The sequence below is a fragment of the Lathamus discolor genome, chromosome 3 (genome assembly GCF_037157495.1).
Source record: "Lathamus discolor isolate bLatDis1 chromosome 3, bLatDis1.hap1, whole genome shotgun sequence".
Lineage (NCBI taxonomy): Eukaryota > Metazoa > Chordata > Aves > Psittaciformes > Psittacidae > Lathamus > Lathamus discolor.
The window spans coordinates 134,019,111-134,041,489 of NC_088886.1; the positions used below are offsets into that span (position 1 = coordinate 134,019,111).

The 22,379-nt window shown below is 36.7% G+C and overlaps 1 protein-coding gene across 1 annotated transcript in view; it reads right to left on the reverse strand.

The window, feature by feature from the left end:
- PLCE1 (phospholipase C epsilon 1) overlaps positions 1–22,379 on the reverse strand; it is a 150,722-nt gene that overhangs the window by 26,964 nt on the left and 101,379 nt on the right. The window contains exons 6-16 of the mRNA XM_065671906.1: positions 16,742–16,887; positions 15,022–15,280; positions 14,126–14,334; positions 9,251–9,917; positions 8,578–8,760; positions 8,163–8,280; positions 7,632–7,791; positions 2,544–2,666; positions 2,321–2,457; positions 1,194–1,432; positions 9–70 (exon numbers count right to left, since the gene is read on the reverse strand). Of these exons, the coding sequence (XP_065527978.1) occupies positions 9–70; positions 1,194–1,432; positions 2,321–2,457; positions 2,544–2,666; positions 7,632–7,791; positions 8,163–8,280; positions 8,578–8,760; positions 9,251–9,917; positions 14,126–14,334; positions 15,022–15,280; positions 16,742–16,887 (2,303 nt within the window). The remainder of the gene's footprint in view (positions 1–8; positions 71–1,193; positions 1,433–2,320; positions 2,458–2,543; positions 2,667–7,631; positions 7,792–8,162; positions 8,281–8,577; positions 8,761–9,250; positions 9,918–14,125; positions 14,335–15,021; positions 15,281–16,741; positions 16,888–22,379) is intronic.

Below are 22,379 nucleotides of genomic sequence, written 5' to 3' on the forward strand. Positions count from 1 at the left end.
GTAATTACCTTGCAAATCCTTCAAAAGATAGCAGCCCCTGCTGGCACATGTTCACACTGGGTTCAAATTTCTATAAAAAGGAAGAAATTCAAGAGATATATAATAAAAATTCTTAAAAATAGGTATTTTTCATATTTTCATAGTGTAGTCTGCTCACCAAACTAACCAGTTAGTATGTAAAAGCTGTCTCTTTTTGTGTGTAAAGTACTTAGGTGCTTGCGATATACTCATGCCTGTTTTGCAAATCACTAAAGAAGCATATTAAACTCGTAACTGTAAATCATAGAACCATTTGGGTTGGGAAGGATGTTGGGAGATGATCTAATCCAACCTCCTTTTCAAAGCAGAGTCAGCACTTAAACTGAAATGAAAAAGGATCTATAATCAGGCATCCTTCTCCTATATATTGTGCTTAAACACAGCATACCACCATCTCGAAATGAAGACTTGTGGTATGCTAACTTGAGGTTTCTTTAGAATTTCTATCTTTTAAAGTTAGCAATTTTACATTATATGTTGATACCTGAAATATACGGTTTTTAGACTTAACTGCTAAGTGGGGGGTTAACTTTGGAGTCTATTATGCATGTCTGGAAGAATTCAAGACTTTCTACATATTTTCTAATCACTTCAGCCATTGTACATAAGCAAATAAAACATTTCCTCTGGAAAATATTTTATAATAAAATAAAAATCAGTGGAAATGGTGGTTTTTTAGTTACAAAATCTACCAAAGGTGGTCACAAGGACACAAGGAGAAAACAACTCAAGGCCAGGTTGGACGAAGCCTTGGGTGTCATGGATTAGTGCGAGGTGTCCCTGCCCATGGCAAGGGGGTTGGAACTAGATGATCTTATGACCCTAACTATTCTATGATTCTAACTCACTGTCATGAATGCTTTTCCCAAGTGGTAATATTGCTTTCTGGATAAAACACACATAGCCAATAAAACAGTTTGTTTACTTTTTTTTTTTTTTTTAATGGACATATTCATGGGCATCTTTTTGATTTTCTAGCCCAGAATTAAGATAGTATTAAATTTTAAATTCAAGTAAACCGTTGCAACACTATCAGCATGAAAGGAAACATCCACACAGATATGCTATTCTGGCTAAAAGTCAAATGATGTTAGTGTTGAAAACGGAAGTAACGAGTTCAAGTAAAAGGAATTGCAAGACATTTGTCTACAGACCTGGATAATACTGAGGATTTCATCATAGGTGCAGTGTTCTCCTTGGCAATTAACTAGGAAGTCATTTAGCTGCTGGATTCCCACTCCAAATATTCCCAGTGATGTGCTTTCAACTCCAGTACCATTGGTTACGATACTGGCAGCAGCAATAGCATCAGATATTTGCCTCTGGTTATCTGATAGTTGCTGCCTGCTCTTAATGAACAAACCAAGGTCTGAAACATTCCTAGTCAACAAATCTTAAAAGAAAAATAGGGAAATATAAGCTATATAATTATGTGTATTATATCTACTGTACAGAACATAATGCAATATACACCACACTTGGATATCTGACTGAATATTTTAGCACTGGTATAGTAAATTAGAACAAATTCATCTTGTTTCTATTCACTAACAGAAGAAAGAGCATGAAGCAGTATGACAACAGTGGGAATGGCTTATAAACGCTCAATTATTATAAGTAAAATTCTAGAACTTTCAACATGTATTTGCAACCTCTCACACACTGTCACCCAGGACCCTCCTGCTTCCTCTCTACACCATGTACAGACTCAAAGCCTTTCCTCCACTATGTACAACTTCATGCAGTAACGGTGTATCTTCTTCCACTCCCATACATCAATTGCACTGTACCCTCCCCACAGGTTGCTAAACAGAAAGGCTGTTTTCTTTAAATAAGCACAAAGCTCCAGACTTAGATTACGGTAACAGGGGAATGTAAAATGGGACAGAAGTTTCCTTCCCCCTTGTTCCACATAAAGCTGATGTACTAGGAAAAAAACAACCAACTGAGACACAGGGTGCAGCCTCCTCATTCCCCTTTCCTAATTTTGCTCAGTGTTTTAGCCCTTCCAGAGCTTCTGCAATCAGATACAGATCCTTGTGTTGGGCCCAGCTGTTCAGCAACAAGTTTTGCTATACTGGTTACAGATATAACTGGCTAATACAGAGCAGGAATACTTTTTCTTCCTTTAATTTCTGAACAAAGAACATATCTTACATCCTGCTAACTAGATATTAGTGGAGGTAGGGCAAAAATCCTCTACGTAAACTTGTAAGTGATAGTTCTTTAGGAGACTGAGACACTTTTCCTTAAGGCCAGTAACAAGCTCTTTTTAACAAACCTAAATCAGGCTGGAATCCGCTGTTATTTTCATCAATCTTCAAATTAGTGTAAAGTGGAGCAGGCTCTAAACCAGATCGATTGCAAGGCACAGCATAGATATCGAAGAGGTCTTTCAGATCCTTGCGGCTACGGACACTGTGAGAAGAGTAGAAAAGCTCAAGTTTTACTTTTTTTACAAACTTGGATGAATGAGATCAGTAAAGAATAAAAATATATTTTACCTGAAAGATTTGAAGAGCTCTACAAATTCCACAAAAGTCATGTTACTATCAGACACCATGAAGTTCTGAAATCCCTTCATTCCTCCTTTAATGCGGCCATGCCAGCTACTGCTGCTCCATGCACTAAATCAGAAAAAGACTGCTGTAGCTTGGTTTGTTAAATTCCATTTATTGAAACATTCTGTATTACTGCATTAATACTTTATTTATGCTCTCCTTAATACATTTATAACCAGTATCTGAAAGAAGCAAATAAAGCAGTATCTTATAAGATGCATAACAGTTTGTACGTTCTTGTTTTATAGCAGCTATGCTATTCCCTCAAGATGACTGCAGACTTTGCCAGAATTAATAATGTATATGCATGCTATTTAAAACTCTTCCATGTGCAAATGTGGCTGATGCAAATGGCGCAAATTAAAGCATTCTCATTTTCTCTTTAAAGAAAACAATGCCAGTATTCCTGTAGCACATGCTGCTCATAAGGTTTGTTGAAGATTTGTTAAGGGAAAATTAAAACATATATAGAATTCCTTAAAGCTCTATTCTGTCAAAATAAAACAGAAAGATTCTGAATGGCTGTGCAAGAAAAACAGGGGTTTTTTCCTTATGCACCTGGGCTTTCTTACATGTTGGAGCATTAAAGGTGCAGATTTTAAGAAGCATAACCCTTCCCTTTTCCTGGCACGCAACCCTCACTATTTCCTAGCCCATGCTTTTCCCAGATTCTTCCCAAGAACACTCAGGACTATCAACAGATAAAGACAGGTTGAGCTACAGTCCCCCTCATTTTTAGGCTTGGACAATAGCTTCTGAAGGCCACTAGAAACAAAGTTCTAATGATTTCATACTTTCAGCTTTCGGGGCTGATGTAAGGAAAGTAGGCTGTAATTTCTTGAGAGCAAAGGCAGAAAATGATCACAGAACCAACTAGGTGTTTGGTGCTCAGTATCTTAGTTGACTTGAGTAACAGACTAATAGCAAGCCCAGCCAATTTCTTTATAACTGAAATTGTTAACTGATGTTGTGCAGCTGAAAAAAGATTTTTTGAAGCAGGACCAGTATACTTCCAAAAGCTACATCCCCAAATCCTTAAGCTACTGCAGGATTTGCACTAGTAAGTGTAGTAAGGCACAACTTGAACTAACCCTTTAGCAGTGTGAACAAATTCTTAGTGAATTTCATGTACAAATTTGTAATGGCAGGCTGAACTCTGAGCTCTTGAGCCTCTTCCTGGGCCTAAACACCAATGAACACCTACTGCAGGAATGGGATCCACCAGCACCAGCATCTTGAAAAGGGAGGCATCTCAATCTGCAGCACAAGTATCAAGAACTATCTAGTTCAAACCATAACTAACTCCAGAAGTTACAGCATTTGTTTCAAAACACCAGACTAGGTGACCACGTGTCGGACTTTATTGTGACATTTTGTAATGTGCAGATCTACAAATCCATTAATTTATGAATTCTGCCATCAGGCTCAGTACAAATAGTTCCAGTTCCAACAGCTGTGATGGAAAAACAGGACCAGCTTGTCCCATGCTCCTAAAGACATCTGCAGTCACCTGCTGCAGGCAGGCAACATTTTACATAAATATGCTAGATCAGATTCCTCAATTCCCTCCTGGCCTGGGATGGATGCATGCAATTGAAAGCAGAATGTGATTTAAAAGTACTCAAAACCACCAACTCCTTTAGTTGATAATGTTCAATCTGTTTGACATCACTATGGCAAGTACTGACATAGTGCATATGACTTCTTTCCTAAAATCATTCCTAACATTTTTATCAGACAAGAAAAATAAACCATGATGAGGAAAATCTCTTGACTCCAGAAAACAGACTGCAACTGCAGAGCACTGAGTGGAAGACTGGCAGCCGATGGTAATGCTCAGCATTTCACTGGACCTGATTGCCAGAGAGTATTTTCCACATCTTTCCATGGGTAACCAGCACAGGTTGTTGAAAAAAAAAAAAAAAAACAAAACAAAGACCCTAAGAACCCCACCAACAACCAAAGTAATTAGTAACAGTCTGGATTATACCTGTATACGGGTATAACATGGGAGGCGGTTTAATTTCCCTTCACTAAAAAGCCCAAATCTCTATTTTTCCATATCCTGTTTTCTGTTTCCCAGTTGTGTTACCATGCTTTCCCCTGCTTCCTCCACCTTACACGTGGCACTAGATTGCCAAAGAACTTGGAAATTTGCTGGAGGCCTTTAAAGAATGATAGAAGACACCTACAGGCTGCCTGCGTTTGGAAATTATCTGGACTGTGTAAGAAGTTATTCTCAACAAAAAATATTTGTAAGAATGTCAGGAAAACCAAGGTTATGAGTTATGTAAGTAAAAATACTGTTTTTTAATCTGTACATGTAAGAATTACTGTTATTTTAAGCCAAAGATAGCCAGGTTCTCCTCTTTTTAAATTGCTATAATTATATTTAGATTCTTTTCATTTTTCGCTTGTAGAAGTCTTATTTAGTGCTTCTCACTTGTTGGGGACATCGATCTAATTTACTGGTCGGGCAAAAGTTCGTGCACACATTATATGGCAAGGGAAAGAGAAAAAGAACTAGAAATCTTTCTTGCTCTCCTCCTCCCAGCTGCTGCACTGCAGCTAACAACCGTTTGTTGCCAGCTCAGCTTTCTGTGCTGTGAAGGCTCTGCTTAGCCAGGTGGGACACTCTATCCACCACCCTTAAGCTCTGGGTTCTGTGAGGGATCATGCACTCAATGCACAATCAGCTCATGTCCAACACCACTTCCAACTATGAAGCCTTGTCTGTGTTTGAGTCTGAATCCAGATGCTAATCTGAATTAAGAACTTCTGCTGGCTGCAATCTGTGCAGAGCCACACAAATGCGTACAAGCACTCCCAGTGGATCCTGTATTTCCTAGGATATTTCATTATCTATGTCAGTCCAACTTTCTGTTACTTTAGAAAATGGATACTTCATTTTATCTTAACTTATGATGGTACTGACAAAAGCGGTCAGTTATAACTGCCCAACATTTGGCTCGGGTCTGTTTTGCTTCACTATAGTGCTTGCCTGTCTCTAAGACATCACTTTCTTTTTTTGGTGTGTGTTCTATCTGAAGTGGCTGGAATCAGTTGTGGCATATACTATTGCCTGACAGATTGCCATTTATTTAATGTAGCACTAAGCATGCCGTGACTTGGTGGGTTGCTTGACACTACAATCCTTGCTGGAAGCATCCCCTACAAGACAGTATACTGTAGATGGCTTGAGACTGAATAACCTCTTCATCCGTACTACCTAATTACCAAAGTCTCTGGAGGAAATATTACCGGAATTGCACCTAAATTCTATCCTGGAGGTAACCAGCTGGTTTACTCTAAAAGAGATCCCAGGTGTAAATTAGTACACATATAGCACTTTGCAGCAAATCAGACAGACAGGTATTCGACAGCTTAGGCTTAGCGATCACAGTTGAGGCACATGTGAAGTCTCCACACACATGAAAACTGGCAAGCACAGTTCAGACCTATCAAGGGTCCAAAGGGTAAATATCAAGACTAAAACTCTCTCCAGTACTCTGAGTCTCTTAATGGCTCATGAAAACTGGGTCAAGGCAGTGGATAAAGCATGTAATTCTGTTCTGAGGAATTTCTTCAGGACCGATGTAACAGCCATACAGCTGTATGCTGAGCAAATTCTAACAAGAAGGGTCATATCAAGTTGGGGAAATCTCTACCAAGAAACGCAGTGGAGTTTCCACACAGCTTTGCCAGGGAAAATCTGTCGTAACTCAGGGAGGCCCATAGTGTTAAGCTGCACAGGGATCTGTACAGAAAAGCAGGACTGAGAGGAATTAAAGGAATATTAGCTGTTCTTCCCCAGGGAACGTAAATTCTCCACTGAACTTTTTAATCTCACTTAGAGAACAACAATTATTTTGGCATAAAGGCAAAAAGCAGATTTGCAAAGCACAGAAGTATTTTCCAGAGGTAGTAAAGCAGCATTTCTTCATTTTAACGTAAAAGAAAGCTGTTCCAACCTTCATAAAAGAGAAATGTTTTACAGAGGTAAATCCTAGTCTGGCATGTTCATCACACGGTTTTGAACGCCAGTGAAGAACAAAAAGGAAGCAACATGGTAATGAGTCTCAGAAAGTTGTCTACAGATGGCTCTACTCCTCATACCTATTGCCAAAGTTTTATGTGTAAAAAACCAAAAATCCCTCAGAAATACACAGCGTACACCATTACACAAAACACCTCTCTTCAAAAATAACGTTCTCCCAGCAGAAATAATATCTTCTGTTTGTCACTGCTCTCCTGGAAACCCAAACTCATAAGCTCACCTCAGTGTTCATTCTGTTAAAAGGCACTGGACGGCCTCTGTTGAGGTGGTTTTCTTGCATGTCATAAAGTACCACCCACATCCCTGACATACTATCATTGTTATATTATTGTTACTACAGTTACTACCATCACTTTTTCTAGAATTAATACAATAGTCCACTATGTCACTGCACAACCACAGCATAACCTTCTGCACTGCCTAATGACACAAAAAAAACCTCCCCTCAAGGAGGAGAGGCCTGTAAGAGAAAGATTTCAAGTCTATTCCTCCAGTTCCCAAGGCAGTACTACAGTCATCACCAGGCATGTCAGCAAAAGTTAATACTCCCCAAGGTAGAAATGACTTATGCTAAGAAACCTTAGAACTTCAGTTCACATATCTATAACATTTCTGTTGATTTTCATTATACAGATGACGTTTGTAAGTATGTTTTGGATCAGATCTGGAGAAAGAGTTAAACTCTCTATCTGTGTAGCTTTGGAACAGCATTCCAATATGCTTTTGTAATAGACATAAACGGAAACATGTTGCTCAGGGACTTGCTACAAAGCCGTCCTCAGATTCATGGTATTTCAGCTTTAATGTCCTATGTTGTTCTGCAATGTGTTTTAGATGTCTCTCAAAAGGCTAGTGACATTACTGGCATTGTTTTTGTCAGATTTTGTTAGTTTGTCCTGAAACCCACATTCAGTGATAATTAAGTAACAGTAACTTGTTTTCTTTTAAAATCAAAGCATTGCTTTTGTCGTTACCTAGGCTGACTCTTGCTTGAAGAAATTACAGGAGAGGAGACTGGTCTTGCTGGTGAAGATGTTGTAGCTCCTAAATTAGGAGATCCAGATGCTGTCAAAGAGTGAGCTCTTCTTGATGGCAGGTTGTTAGACGGAGAAACATTAATAGTAATATTTTGATCTATGGAGAAAACAAAAGTTTGCAGCACAATTACAACATCTGGCAGAATAAAAATATTTTTGCCCAAGAGACCCATAGCAAAATTCATTAAGGTGTAGTAAGACACTAAAGGGATTTTAGATTTGTCCCAAGACAGTAAAAAAAGATACATTCCGAACAACACTTTTATACCCATTTCATCTGAATGGAAAGGAAATGCTACTGAAATGAAAGAACAATCATAAGCAACTACATAAATTGAAAGTTATAGCATTTGCAGTTTCAACTGCAAAAGTAGTTTCATATCATAGATGTATTTTTAACACCATAAGAAAAAGGCTTTGAGCAAAACTCTGAGTGATTTTTAAGTACCGAAATATTAACATATCTACCTGGTTCTTCATGTTCATCAAGATCCTGAGGATCTGAACCACTCCTATTACGATATTCCTTAGAGCTTTTTGCTTTCCGAGTTGCCATTTCATCATCAGTGGCCTCTCCACTTTCACCCTAGAAATAACAAGCACCATAATACTTTATACTGAGGTAGCACCCAAAGGTGCCAACAAGATTCTGTTCCCCAGAACATACGCCTAACACACACGTGTCCTGAGAATGCTTCAAGCATGAGAAAAGAAACCTGAACTACTGGAAAACAAGCCCAAAGCCTGAAATTGTAATAAACTGTTTTTAAATTATTCTCCAATTTTTCTCTGGGTCAGAATACCATTAGCTGCACAGTAACTTGTAAGAAGGAAACAAATCAGTCAGATAAGCACAAACTACATGAATAACAAAATATTCTACCCTCATGAGTACTTTTTTCTTTTTCTTAGCTGCACTTAATCCCAGAGTGTTGTTTCTCTGGACACCAGGTTTCTCGGTGCTTTTGGTAACAGTTCCTGTGGTTGTGTTTCTTGCACTCCATCGTCTGCCTCCAAACAGTTCAACAGCCTGAGCCAAGGTTGGGCCTTCAAACCTTCCATCCTCCTACAAAAATTCTCAGTGTTAACAAAACAAGAGAAAGAACAGACACATTTTCTTAAGCAATAAAATAGACATCTCTAAGGAATGAATGAAAGACAAAACATTAGAGGAAGGCAATTTTTAATTACTGCATGAATATCAAAGGGCTATTTTGTTTGCTATTTTGGCAGGGTTTTTGGCCCTAACTGTCATTGCTCAGTATTTCAGAACTTCTTTCAAGTACAGGCATTGCTCTTTCTTTAATAAAATACTTATTCCAAAACTCCAAACATATGAACAGCTTCATAACAAAAACAGATTTAACTACAGTGTATTGAAAACATGCAAGGTTTGACAGAACATTATGGTGAGAATCAGGTCTTACTGATTTAAGCTGTGTTGCAAAGTTGGAGATTTGGTTCTCACTTTTAATTTTAACTTATAATAGACACTAATTACATTAAGTTGTCGACATTTTTGAACTTTTCTTATACAAAATCACAGCATCTTTTACCTGGTAAAGGCTGACATACTGCTTCCGTAGCCACTGTAGTCTTTGATCAGGGAATCTCCTCATTTTCCTTACAGCTTTAGTCAATTCCAGCAATCCATCATACAGCATTCTGGCAGTGTATTTTGGAGCAACAAAGTGCAGCAACTTATTATCAGTAGTCTGAAGTCCATAAAGTAGTGTTATACCATTTTCTTCAAGGGACATATTGCAAAGTTTATTTTGAACACACACAGTGTGCATATCAATGCCAGAGTGTCCCATATATACAGCCTTGGCTGAAAACAAGTCCAAAACACCTTCCACCAGTCCAGTATTACCAAGAATCTGGTATTTACCAAGCTCAGCAGTAGTACCCAGCACACTCAGTTTTGCCTTTGCATTTGCAGGGCAAACTGTTGTTGGTTTTGTCCAAGTCAAAGTACTATTGTCAGGCTGAAGTTGAAGGAAGCAACGTGCTGAGAGGTGTGTCTCCTGATCATAATGAATGACAGTTGCCCCTTGCTGCATGAACTGATGGACATCAGCCCTGATAGATAACACATACCAGGGAATGAGTTCTATCCCATGGCAGAAAGCCTTTTGTTGCTCTTCTGTTGAACTAGTGTCCCACTCCTTCAACTGCTCAAATATATCACTTTCAGAATCTGAAAGATCTCCAATTATAAATCTGTATGTGAGTAAAGACGAGAAACATATCTTTAGTGATACATGTGCTTATTTATGCTATGACTAATGAATATATTTCTGCTGTAAATTAAACAAAAAGCATACTATCATTTTATAATTTGGACATACAGGAACATCCGTATTTTTTACAGTATTACAATTTACATTACTGCAGTTTCAAATTAAGAAGTAGATGTTGCTACCATTAATTGTAACTCCTGTAACAATATATTTTCTTTGAACTTCCCAAACATTACATTACCAATAAAAACTCTCCATTTGGATCTTAAACCCATGATTCCAGTTTCTAAATCCATGGCATAAGATTGCTTCATTTGAAATATCAAGTACTGTATAAGGAAACTGTTAGCAGGATCTAGTGGATTGAAGACTGGACTTCTAATCTTGCTCTATTATTGATTTAATCTGGTGACTTTTCACACTATATAATTCTCTGATTAACACTTGCAAAAACAGTGGTTCAAATACATATGTTCCTCATAGGAAGGAAGCAAGAATTTGATCAGGTGCTTCCCATTAGAAAATTTGATTTTACCTAAGAAAAAGATTAACATGAAGCTTCCATGCAGCAACCAAAAGTTTTGAAATATTTTACCGTAATTAGAAACAGTAGATATGGAGCAACAATCAATAATGCTGAACTAATAAATGAGGCAGTTTAAATGCATTTTTTTCCTTGCAGAAGCTTCTAACATGTATGAACGCAAAAATGTTCAATATTTTGATACTGCTTTAATGAACATAAAAAAGAGCAAACTGTTCCATGAAGCAGAACTAATGAAGCACATCTTCCTAAGGCTATCTGACCAATAAAATCCAAACCAGCTTCCTCTGCATATTCTTCAAGGCATCTTTTCCTAATAGCCTCAGTGCTACCTCTTCATATCATCAGGTGCACTCAGCTCCTGCCCATGTCTTACAAGCGAAGCAAAACCAATTCATGATGTAACTTGTTCCAAGTCACATATACTATCTCCCTAAGCTAAACAGCATGGAGAACCATTAGCTCTTCCTCAATTTCTTCTCCACCCTGGGCAATAACTGATTTTAACTTTTTCCCTTATTCCATATATCAACTCTAATGATTCCTCTATTAATTTATTAAGCAGCAAGATTTCTACTTTTCTCTCCACCAATTTAGCAAAAAGTGGCCAACAGACTGAGGATTTATTACTTGTGACTGACAAAGGCACAGCAACTGTATCAGCCTTCACTGTAGTTCTATTTCCTTAAGAAATCTTGCTAAAAATAAAGGTCATGTATTATAGCTGAGCTGGTATAAACTGTCTTACCAGACACATAAAAATATTTACCTGTGTTATAAAGATTAAGATTTTCAAAGTAAACAAATAACAAAAAGAGCTCTTTCTCCCCCATGAACTCAAAACAATCAAATAAATCTCTGCAAAAATGCTAGAAAATGTATTATGAGATGATGTGCATGGCTGGAGGAGTCTGGTGGAGTGGAGACAGAAATGGCAGAGCTTTGTTTATGCCTTATTTCACATTTGATAGCACTGGCATGCTGCAGATTAAAATGTATAAAAAGCAGGTAAGCCAAGAACACACACAGAATCATATAGAGAAATATATCTATGACACTAGCTGCCAAAAGCAACACAGCTATCAATTATTGAGAACACACTTACAGAACTCGCTTAGAATCAGTTTTCTTTACATGTGCTGCACTGAGAGGCAAGGAAATGAAAAGAAAGGAGAAAGGAAACATTAAAACAGATTGCAGTTTTAAAGTGGAAAATTGCAAGGGATATGAAAAGCAAAAAACTCAAAGTTTTCCCCTATTACTCGAAAAGTTATTTACTGTATTTAGGAAAGCTTAAAAGTGAAGATGAGATCAGGGTAATAAAGCAAGGTATCAAAGTTTACAGTATCTTAACAAGTAATTTGATTAACAATTCTATAAAAACTGTAATTCAAACTTTTCTGTCTTTTCCTGTCTACCTTTACTTATTTGAGAACTGTCAAGACTGAGTTCTAACAAAGATTAAAGTTTGATATTTTTCTGGTATGTGCAGAAATTCAGGTCATTGATGACAGAGTGATAGAGTTTATTTGCTAACACAATTGGGAAAGTAATTATACACACTAACACTGAGTTTATTAGATGCCTTTCATTTTTTTCAAATCAAACTAATCTACAGCTTTGGTGGGTTCATGTTCCACAACACTAACCCAAATCAGCAGAAGGCACCTTGCAATTCTAAAGTAATAAGAAACATGTTAGAAAGTGTATTTTTCTGCCCTCATTACCAAAATACTAAGATTATCAGGTAATATGTAATTATTATATAATTTAGATTTTATAAAACTGTATGCAAATATGACTTTTCTCACCTAAGTTTCTTCCTTAGAACTTTTTAGTCATTCATAGCATTAAAATAAACCAAACATTGCAGCCTCCATACAACAGCGACAACAAACTATGGCCCTTTTTCTTCTGCAGCAATGTGCTCCTGTGCCTCACCCAGCTGTCTGAATGTCCGGGGAAGAGATAGCAGATGAATAAGGAATTTCCAAAGCCTAGGAGGTACCTGAGATAAATGAGTACTTCCAGAAGTATTTTTCTACAAGTGATTATACTGTTAAAATCAGTTCTATAGATACTAACAACTGAGTAGTTAGTAGCCTGAAACAGGAAACACAACTTCAATTACCTATCTTCAGTTTTGTTCATTTAAATTTTAAACTTTCATTTCAGTGTTATATTAGCTTTTATCTTTTTGCATTGAAGTCCTACTTTAAACAGTAACTTAAAAGTTTATATTTAAATAAAAAGCATAATTAATTTACCAAGTACTGATTTCACAAACACGTAACAAAACTTTATTTCTTTCCATACTATTCTTTTAAATTTAAATTCTGCTTTGTTCATTTAAGTGAAAAGTTTATTTCCGTACTTTATTCTCCACTTGAACTGTTGTAAGCTGATTTTAAAGCATAATCATTAATAAAAGTAATTCCTGGAAGAAAGTCTTTGAACTGAAGTAAGTCAAGAGACAACATAAATGGACAGAGAAGTGTGTCTGTCTTTCTTGGCTTAATCTACTGCTTCACTTTCCAGAAGCAGCTAAAGCCAGATGTGAATAATTCTATTAGAAACCATCATTTCAGAAAGTAATCATTATTTATTTGAAACAAAATTTAGAATTGCATGTTAATTAAATAAATGCATTTAAAACAGGAAGATGGTAGTTCCTTCTCAGGCAGTCACTTATTAGATTTTATGTGTAAGAGGCTGAAATATGTTGGATACTTCTGAAGATATGGGTATTTCTGATTCACATTATCAATAAAGTATTGCATCTTCATGCAATGACTTAAGCATGCTCTTCTATGCAAGCCCTCATGTAATTTTACAGGTCTTCATCTCTGAACAGTACAGATCCGTTACTTAATTTGAAATTATTCTAACACGGTTACTTAGTTTAAACCCACCTATGTCTATACGGGCTGCAACTTCACCAGAAAGCAACATTCAAGACTTAGTGATCTCTTAAACTTTGCACTTAACATATTTTTTGATGGTGAACAGTACAGAATATACCACATCTTTGAAGTGAAAATCTGAGATTCTTGAACACTGTTTTTTTTTTTTTTACAAAGGGCACAATTAAGAAAACTTTTATGCAAAATAGCAGGACTACAGCAACCTGAAAATTCAAAATGTGTACTGACTTATAACTGTTTTCTGGACATAATTCAAAAGCCTTAAATGAGCACGTCCTTAAAAGAAGAGATCTTCTGAAGGATAACAAATAACCTTTCTTCTGAAGTGGGCAGAATGTTGCCCAAGTATGCGGAATGTAATGTCCTGAGCTCTGATAACGGATATGTCCTGGTGCTATTCCTGTCACCGCAGATCAAAATTGTCATCGTAACTGTGGATTTTTAAAGGTCTATGTGTAAGACGAAAAGGATTTACCCTTATCATGAGAGGAAGTAATTACATCATGAGGGAAAATATAACTATACAGAGAGTTTCCGAGCATTTGAGTATCAGATACTTAGCATAACTGCAGGGGAAAAAGGTTCTGAATGGGAAGAGGATAAATAAAAGGGAAGATGTTGAAGTTTACCTTATTACTAAAAGTGAGCCTTGGTAAAAGGAAATTAAAGATTAAAAACATGAAATATACAGGTGATAACAGAAAATAAAAGAAGACCTACTGGTACCGGTTTTTGTCCTTCAAAGAGTTTTTTCTTGAATTACTGCCTTCACTAAAATTATCTTCACCCTCTTCAGATTCCAAACTGCGATTGCAGCTCCGAATTGTTTGAAATATATTGTTTGCTGTTGATTCCTTTTCTGGATTATTTAAACCATCTTGGCCTACTCGTTGCAAGAAATTATCTTGTCCACTGTAATCTGAAACAAACTAGAGACACCTAAAAGATTAGTATAGTAATGAATAGAAGGTGTCATCTACTTCTCAGTGAAGAAGTTCTTACAAGAGTTAATATTTAGCATATATTTCATATTAGCTTCCTATGGGATTTTGTATCTACTTCCATTCCTAAACAGACCAAATCACTGCATAAATCAAACAACATGTTTCAGTAACTCCTGAAAACTCTTTAAGAGCCTCAGTCTTAATCTTTTCATCTAACAGGGGCATGTTTCTTTTAAACCAAAATTATAAAACTCAAAGGAATTGCTTCTTTTCATAGAGGAAAAGCCTGATCCACTGAGCTGAATTCCATTTTTAAGGAATTGCAAACTTTCCAATTCCCAATTAAGTGGAAGGTCAGAGCATTCAACAGAACGCAGTTAAATCTTTAAGGATTTACATACTTATTTTACTCAAAGTATAAACATGATCGTTTGGTCTTAACTTTCATTTCTCAGTACTCCAGTACTGAACTAGATATAAACAATCAAATCTAAATTGATACACTAGCTATAGGAATTAAATTGAGGTATATTTAACTCAACAGTGGTAATAGCCTGGTTTAGAAAAATTTTATTAGATGATGCTTTTGTATGAAATAACAAACAATATAAAATAATAGCAAATAAAGCACCTGATAGCTATGAACATAACCCTTTAGAATATGAATCTCACCTCTAATGTTTCATTCTGGGTGTTATATCGTGGACAGAGTCTGATAAGGCTCGATGCCCCGTCCAAAACTTCACAAAGCTCTTTTAAAAATACACCACAGAAAGGAACAACTTTACAGCCTGGAATATTGAGTGCCCGGTTAACCACTTTCCTGTATTCAGATGATGACTCGTGTTGTGCCATAGCATCTTTCAGACTTCGCATGGTTTCAATATCAGACTGGTCCATAAATTGCCACATTTTTAAAACTTTCCTTGACCTATTGCAAAAAGAGATTACAACATTTATTAAAAAAAATTAAAATCAATTTACATTCAAGTTCAACACCTACAGCATGTATGTAATAGAGGAAACTATCATCATTATTCAGAAATGAATGCATGAAAGCAAGATTATTTTTATGAGAATATGGGGTTGTGGACCATTTTGCCCCTTTTGAATTAAAGAACAAAACTAAAAAGAAGAATCAAGCAGTCTGATCTACTGGAATCACATTTGACATTTTAATAAAAGCTCAGCTGCATAAGATGTAAAAGCAGGCTTTCTAACACTTTCATTGTGTTACTGCCTTAAATTCATAAGGGCTTGGGAAGAAATCAGAAAAGATTAAAGAACTTATAAAGATAAACCAGATCATTTATTACAAATTCCTTTAGTTGTATTATGAAAAATCCATAAAGTTAGCAAAAGTTGGGTTTTTTTAATTAAATTTATTTAAAATAATTTACATTGATTTTTTTTTCCTCATTTCATTCACAAAATAAATTACTTATTTTCATGGAAATAAGTAAATCGGGACCATGTTCCAGCTGTCAGGCACCAATGCAACACTGTAGATGAAAAAAACCTTTGATTTCAAACAGAAATAGCTCCTGATGCTCCCTGAGGACAGTGGGTACAGGAGGGAGCTCTATGTCTGTGCAATGATATGGCCTTTCTACATAGTCCTGGCCCCAAACATACCAAAAGGTCTGTAGAAAGGCTAACAGTAGAACATCCTTAAACCCCCTTTTGGCCCCTGTCTGGGAAACACTGCTGAGCAGCACTAAGGCTTCCTCTCCTCTCTTTCCCTTGTGCTGTGCAGATGCATTAGAGATAAAATTAAGCCTTTAATTGGCTTTGTATTTTCTCTCACAACTTAGATGGCTTGTAGACTGTGGATGCATTCTGCTCAAAAAGACTCCTCATGTCTATGAGTGCTTCAAATGTGTTTTATATAGCAAAAATGTAAACCAATCACTCAATGAGAATCCTTACTAATCCACAAAGAGCAACAAGACAAACACTTTGAAGCTTTATTACACCAACATGATATACAAGGAGGGTCAAAGCTAAGAAATGGGAAATATGGTCTTAACTCTTCCCTGTTCAGTACTGTTAATTAGCTTTATTTGATTAGATTAACCACAACTGCTTCCCCATCTTCTTTTCACATTAAAAAATTTTTGCTAAAAAAACCCAAACAAACAGAAATATATTTTCTAATATAACATATTTTGCATGTACCAGGAAAACTAATGGTGTCTCCAGAGCATTTGTAAAAAACAGCTTTTAGCATGCTTCATTTTTCCAAAAGGGATTACTAGAAAGTCACAGGGTGAGATAGTGTGATTTAGCCATGGATTTCTGTTTACCCCATTGTTTTCCAGAAACATCTGCTTAACAGAAGCTGCAGTGTAATCTGTCACTGAAAAGCCATTTAAAAAAAAGTTGCCAGTACCTCAGCCCTGCCAGAAATTCCATTACAGCATTGTAGTTGCCCATATTCCAGCAGCATTTTGCCACATGTACTAAATATGAGAAGACTTCTCGTTTCTCCTCCATAGAACCTGCAGTCAGGATCAGCCAGGTAACCCATGAGCTCACCTTGTAAAATAAAACAGACGGTACAGTCAATCAAAGCAATGTCACTTGGAGAATTCATGCATACTTGATGGAAAACGTGGGGTTTTGTGGTTTCTTTCTGTCAGCAGGCTATCAGGCAAAATTCTACTTCTACCTTTCAGGCCAAATCATATATGCAATGCAAACACACCTTACACACACCCATACTCAGAACAGTTAAATCATAAACTACTCTAGAAATACTTAAACAAAAACTTACTGCATCTTAAGGTATTCCAACTATGCATTCAGGCCACAAAAGAATATGGACAGATTTCTAAAGCTGCCAGAGAGATCTGCAGTGTAAATTCTTATTAACATAACTTACAAATCTCAGCTTCACTCTGAATAACCCTTGTTCTCACAACATGGGCAATGAAAGTTGATAAATTCGAATTTTTATTTTTACTTAACTTCACGAAACTGGTACTTGTATTTAATATACAAATTTGCCAATTCTTATATGCACTGAACATTTAAAATAATTCATATTATTCAAGATTACAAATTCAGTAAAAAAATCCCACCTTCCTAAGTGTGACCATACTACCAACTTCTGTTCTGATTAACTAATACCAGAACTAGAAATTAATGTTGTACGTGAGTCTGTTTGTATTTAAACAAGTAAAAATCAAACCTTCATTTTATCAGTGTGCAGATTTTCTTTCCAGTTTATGTTCCCACAACATCCATAAAAAATAGCTATATTTCACATGGAAACCTAATTTAAACCAACTGTTCCTTTTTACAATATGATTCCCTGGGGGCTTGATTTTTATCATTGTGTAAACACTTAGGAAGCAATAAACGTGATTTGTTTACTGACACTGAGTTCCATTCTTTGGTCCTGAAGGTCTCAAGTGTTTACAGACAATACCAGTGTGAGGAGAGGCTTATAAAAATTAGGAAATATTAGTTCCCCCCTCAGGGGGCATAGACTTCTATTTAAAAAAAAAAAGCATGTGAAATAGAATGCAAATGCATTAGTACTTGCAGGGGGAAAAACCACACCAACCAACAACACTAAAACTATGTAAGACTTCCATTTATGCAAGTCTATACAGACACAGTGTTCTGAGCCTGTCACTCCAGAGGGAGAATAGCCAAAGAAAATGAAAAATGTAAGTCACTATCTAATCTTTCTAATGCCCAAATCAATCAAGAACAATTGAACAATAAATGAGAAATGTGCAGAGAAGAAGACAAGCCGTAGCTCAAATATATGCAATATATATGTGTATACAAAAACATCACATTTTTAAGACTGAATTCATGAAGAATTGAGGCTGTAAAATCATTCTGTCTTTCATACAGTGAGGATATACTTGGGAATGCATACCATGGTGATGGGGATGCTCTAATGGGATGTGAGGAACAGCGGACAATGGACCTGTTAAAAAACAGTTTTCCATCCGTCCTAGCCCTCATTGGGTATGGAAAGCCAGAGCTGGAAGAAACCTGCTTCGGGTCTAGTGATTACCAAAAGAAAGAAGGTTAACTACTGTTTCAATAATTACTGTATGTTTTATAATTAACATGTAAGAAGAAGAAAGATTAGGAACAGATAACAGGTACAGAGCTTTCAACAATGATAGAACAAGTACCAGAGTCCAATACTGTACATCCAGAAGAAACTTTCCCGAACAGTGTTGCTGTAGAGACCATGATACAATATGAATAAAAGCTATTAATACTGGCTGCCCTTTACAAGATATATTTAATGGCTCTGTCATCTCTGAATGCGAATGTGAATTTAGCTGAAATTTTATTTGAAGTGCTCAACTGGTTATTCCTAAAATGTAAAAACTGAATTAATAAAGAAGTGCATGCCTGATGAGCATTAGGATACGGAAAAGCACAAAAAAAACCCAGAGCACTGCATGACACGGGTCAAATGAGGGCAAAACCAGAATAAAAAGTAACACAATAAATGCATTTAAAAAATCAGAAATTGTGAAACAAAACAGTTCAATCTGCAGTTCAAGATTGGCATAGATTTATTTGTGTATGCTGGAATAAAATTACATATTGTTTTTGGATAATATTCCTGTTTTCCAGAAATGGCTCTCTTAGGGAATGCAAATGGAAACATGCAATCTCACAAAAAAAAAATTAATATTTGTTTGGTATGAAATACCAAGTGTAGTAATGACAGTTTGATTAATATGTGTTCAAGGTAGTAAAGATGTAATGCTCAGGAGAAAACAGTATCAAAATTGATAAAGTATGTCTAAAAAAGCAGTGGAATTCAGACTCCCAACTAAAAAGCAACCTTGAAACTAGGACAGCCACTTGTGGAAATTTTATTTAATAGAGAGTTTAGGGCTGCTATAAACAACTATGTATTCTTACAAACGCTCGGTAAAAGCAAACAGAAAATGATAAAGGTCAGCATGAACAAAGCTTTGTAGCATCGAGATCATGTATGCATAGGCAAGAGCAAAATAAAAGGTGCAAAACGCAGTAGTCTCCCATGAAGTTTATGCTCATGCCTCTTTCAGGACAAGAACAGACTTACAGGAAAAGTAGAAAATATTTTTCAAATCTTTCACTAAACAAGAAGGAAAAAGAAAGTTTCTGAATTTGTAAATTTTAAAACAGAATGGGCAAAGGCAGATATAATGGACTGGGCAGAATCAGAGGACAGAAGTGAGCATCTAAAGACACAACCCACTCCTGAAAATTAATCAATTTGATTAATCTGCTTTAGAAATTTCAGTATTTTCATTTTTCCCGGAGATCAGGAAAAGTGTGAGGAGCAGGCTGGGATACTTCAGTCAGATGCAGATAATGGAAAATTTCATTCATGTCATTTTACATGCTGATGAATTTACGAATGAAGCAGAGCTGTTCCTCTACATATGCTAAAGAGTGTTTCAACCTACAGTTCTTTTGTCATATCTAGCAGTAGCTAGGAGTATAAATTGACTTTTCTGGTGGTTATGAATAGCACCAGGTCTCCATAAAGTTTTTCTATGAATTATTCAGAGAGTGTTCGATTAATCTGAACCCATCATACATTAATCTGAACACATCCCCCCGAAAGGGAGATTATGGGGTTCTCAGAAAAGCCGGTATCCCAAAACTAGTTTCTTGGAAGGTTTTATCAGTCTGAGACTGTAGCAGCAATGATTAAAATGGAACAATACTGTCAGAAAGGAGGGAGAAGAGGAATGGAGCAGTGAACAAAGGTCATCTCCTTTCATTCAGGGAAGTTTCTGCTGAGTGCTGTGCTTAACATCTGCAATGGCTTTTGTACTCCTAGCTTTTTTAGTGAAGACAGCTGGAAAGTGAAGAGAATTCAGCCAAATAACAGAGCTGAGGGGGCATTTCCCCACAACTAAGTGTGGCCCTGGAACCCGGGTAGGAAACAAACACAGAATGTATAAGCAGAAATATCAGTTACCCACTTAAACTGCCATGGAGTATTTTTCTCATGGAAGTTTTGAAGGGGGGAGATCTCATAGAACCAATAGGCTTTACAGGAACAGAAAACAGAAGCTGAACCTCAGCAAACTCTGTGAATATTTTATTCTGCCCAGGCAGATTAAACTGATGGATCCACAAACTTTACAATGAAGAAAAAATATTCTAAAGCTCTTCAATAAATGCATAATGAAATAGCTTGGGTATGGCATTAATTTGAGATGATTACTCATTATATCCACAGCTAAAAGAATAATGTACAAGCAACACTGAAATGCAGGTTAAGTTGAAAGGACTGCAATCTTCAGGAAAAATCATGTTTGACAGCTTAGAGGAAACTTCAGTACACTAATCAAAACATAAACTCGTTAAACAATATGCAGTAAACCCACTCCAGAATTTTGTAATTTATTGATAAACATGTGAGCAGTCCAGCCTATTTCCTCCAAGGTACGGCTTGCTAGGAATCATCAACATTCTCAAATGACTGTCCCGCTGCCACTGGATCCCCAAAACACCTCATAATGTGTATACTAAATTTTTGCTGCCTTGGATGCATAAGCTGCCTCTGCACAGAGGCTATTCAAAAATAACAAACTTTTCAAGATCTTTGTACAAATTAAAGATTCCGTCTGTGTACACCTGAGGTAGATGCACCTCACACAAAAGACAAGCAGAGAATAAATGGTGTTTTCCACTTCGGCAAGCAAGTAGCACAGACAGTATTTTAGAGTGGCGTGGTTTCTCTGTCACTAAAACCAGGTGTGATTTCTACCTCTAAAAGTGGTTTTCTAGAAAGCAGGAGACAGCAAAAGGAAGCTCCATCCTGGCAGCCTCTGACTTCTGGACACTTCAGCCAATTGGATACAAAACAGCACCTCCTCTTCCAAGAGTTCATTCTTGGTTGGCTTGCAGAGCTACCTCCCCAGCTGCATCACACCTGAGGAACACCTAATGCAAGCATGAAGAACTGTCAGGTAGCAGCTACCCAGTCATCAGGCTGGCACTACAGCAGCATGAGGGCTTTGCATTTCAAGCACTGCCTGAACTAACAAGCTCTGGGACACCACGGAGAGCACGCCCCAGCCAAAAGACTGCACAATAGCAGTCTTGCCAAGCAGATCAAAATACACTGAGGGTATTCCTCAGAATGACCAGTAACGCTTTTTGGACCAAGATTTTGTGTTAGGTATCACTTTAGTGTCAGATCACAATATACATATCGACATATTAATCATTATTTCCTAGTTTACTTTTTTTTTCCACACTTGACTTTCACAGTTCTGTTTACTTAACTCATTTTAAACTCCCTTCAGAACAGAAATCATCACAGCAAACCTATAATTAGATTTCCGCTGCACTGCTGATGAGTCTGAAAAGTATGAGAAAATGTATCCTGGCTTCATCGCTATAATCCACATGATTGCAAGACACAAGAAAAGTCAGAAGTTAAAATATGGTCCACTTGAGTAAGATAGTAACAACATCTGTCTTTTCATTCAGATAGAAAAAAAATTACTTCAGGATTACTGCATACTAATATTAAGTAGTAAAAAAGGAAAATCAAATAAAATACATACTTACAGATTTAAGCATTTTCTGTTCCCCAAATACAGAGCAGCCCTGACAACATTGTGCCAAATTAATTTCAGATACATTGTAAAGTAGCCTCATTTGGAACTCTTCAGAGGTATAGGAGCCTCCTTCAGATCTGAGTCTGATCTGCACCAGATGTCCAGGCAATACAGACTGTAGCTGAGCAATGAACTCAAGCACAGTACTACAAGATCTGTACAGTTTAAGGGGTTTTGCAATTATCTTTTCATATCACCTCTACTATTTTGACTGCACTAAAATCTTTTCAACAAACTTTTTTTAAGGTTTTTAGGCTTTTCTTACTTGGATAAAAGTTTTCACATACATTCAAGTTAGATTCTGCTAATGCATTTGGGAAAGGCATATTATAACTCAACGTTAATCTTCAAACATACTGCGAATTTCTTAGCCAGTGACTGAGTCTTATTCAATGTTTCAACCTGGGATTTTTT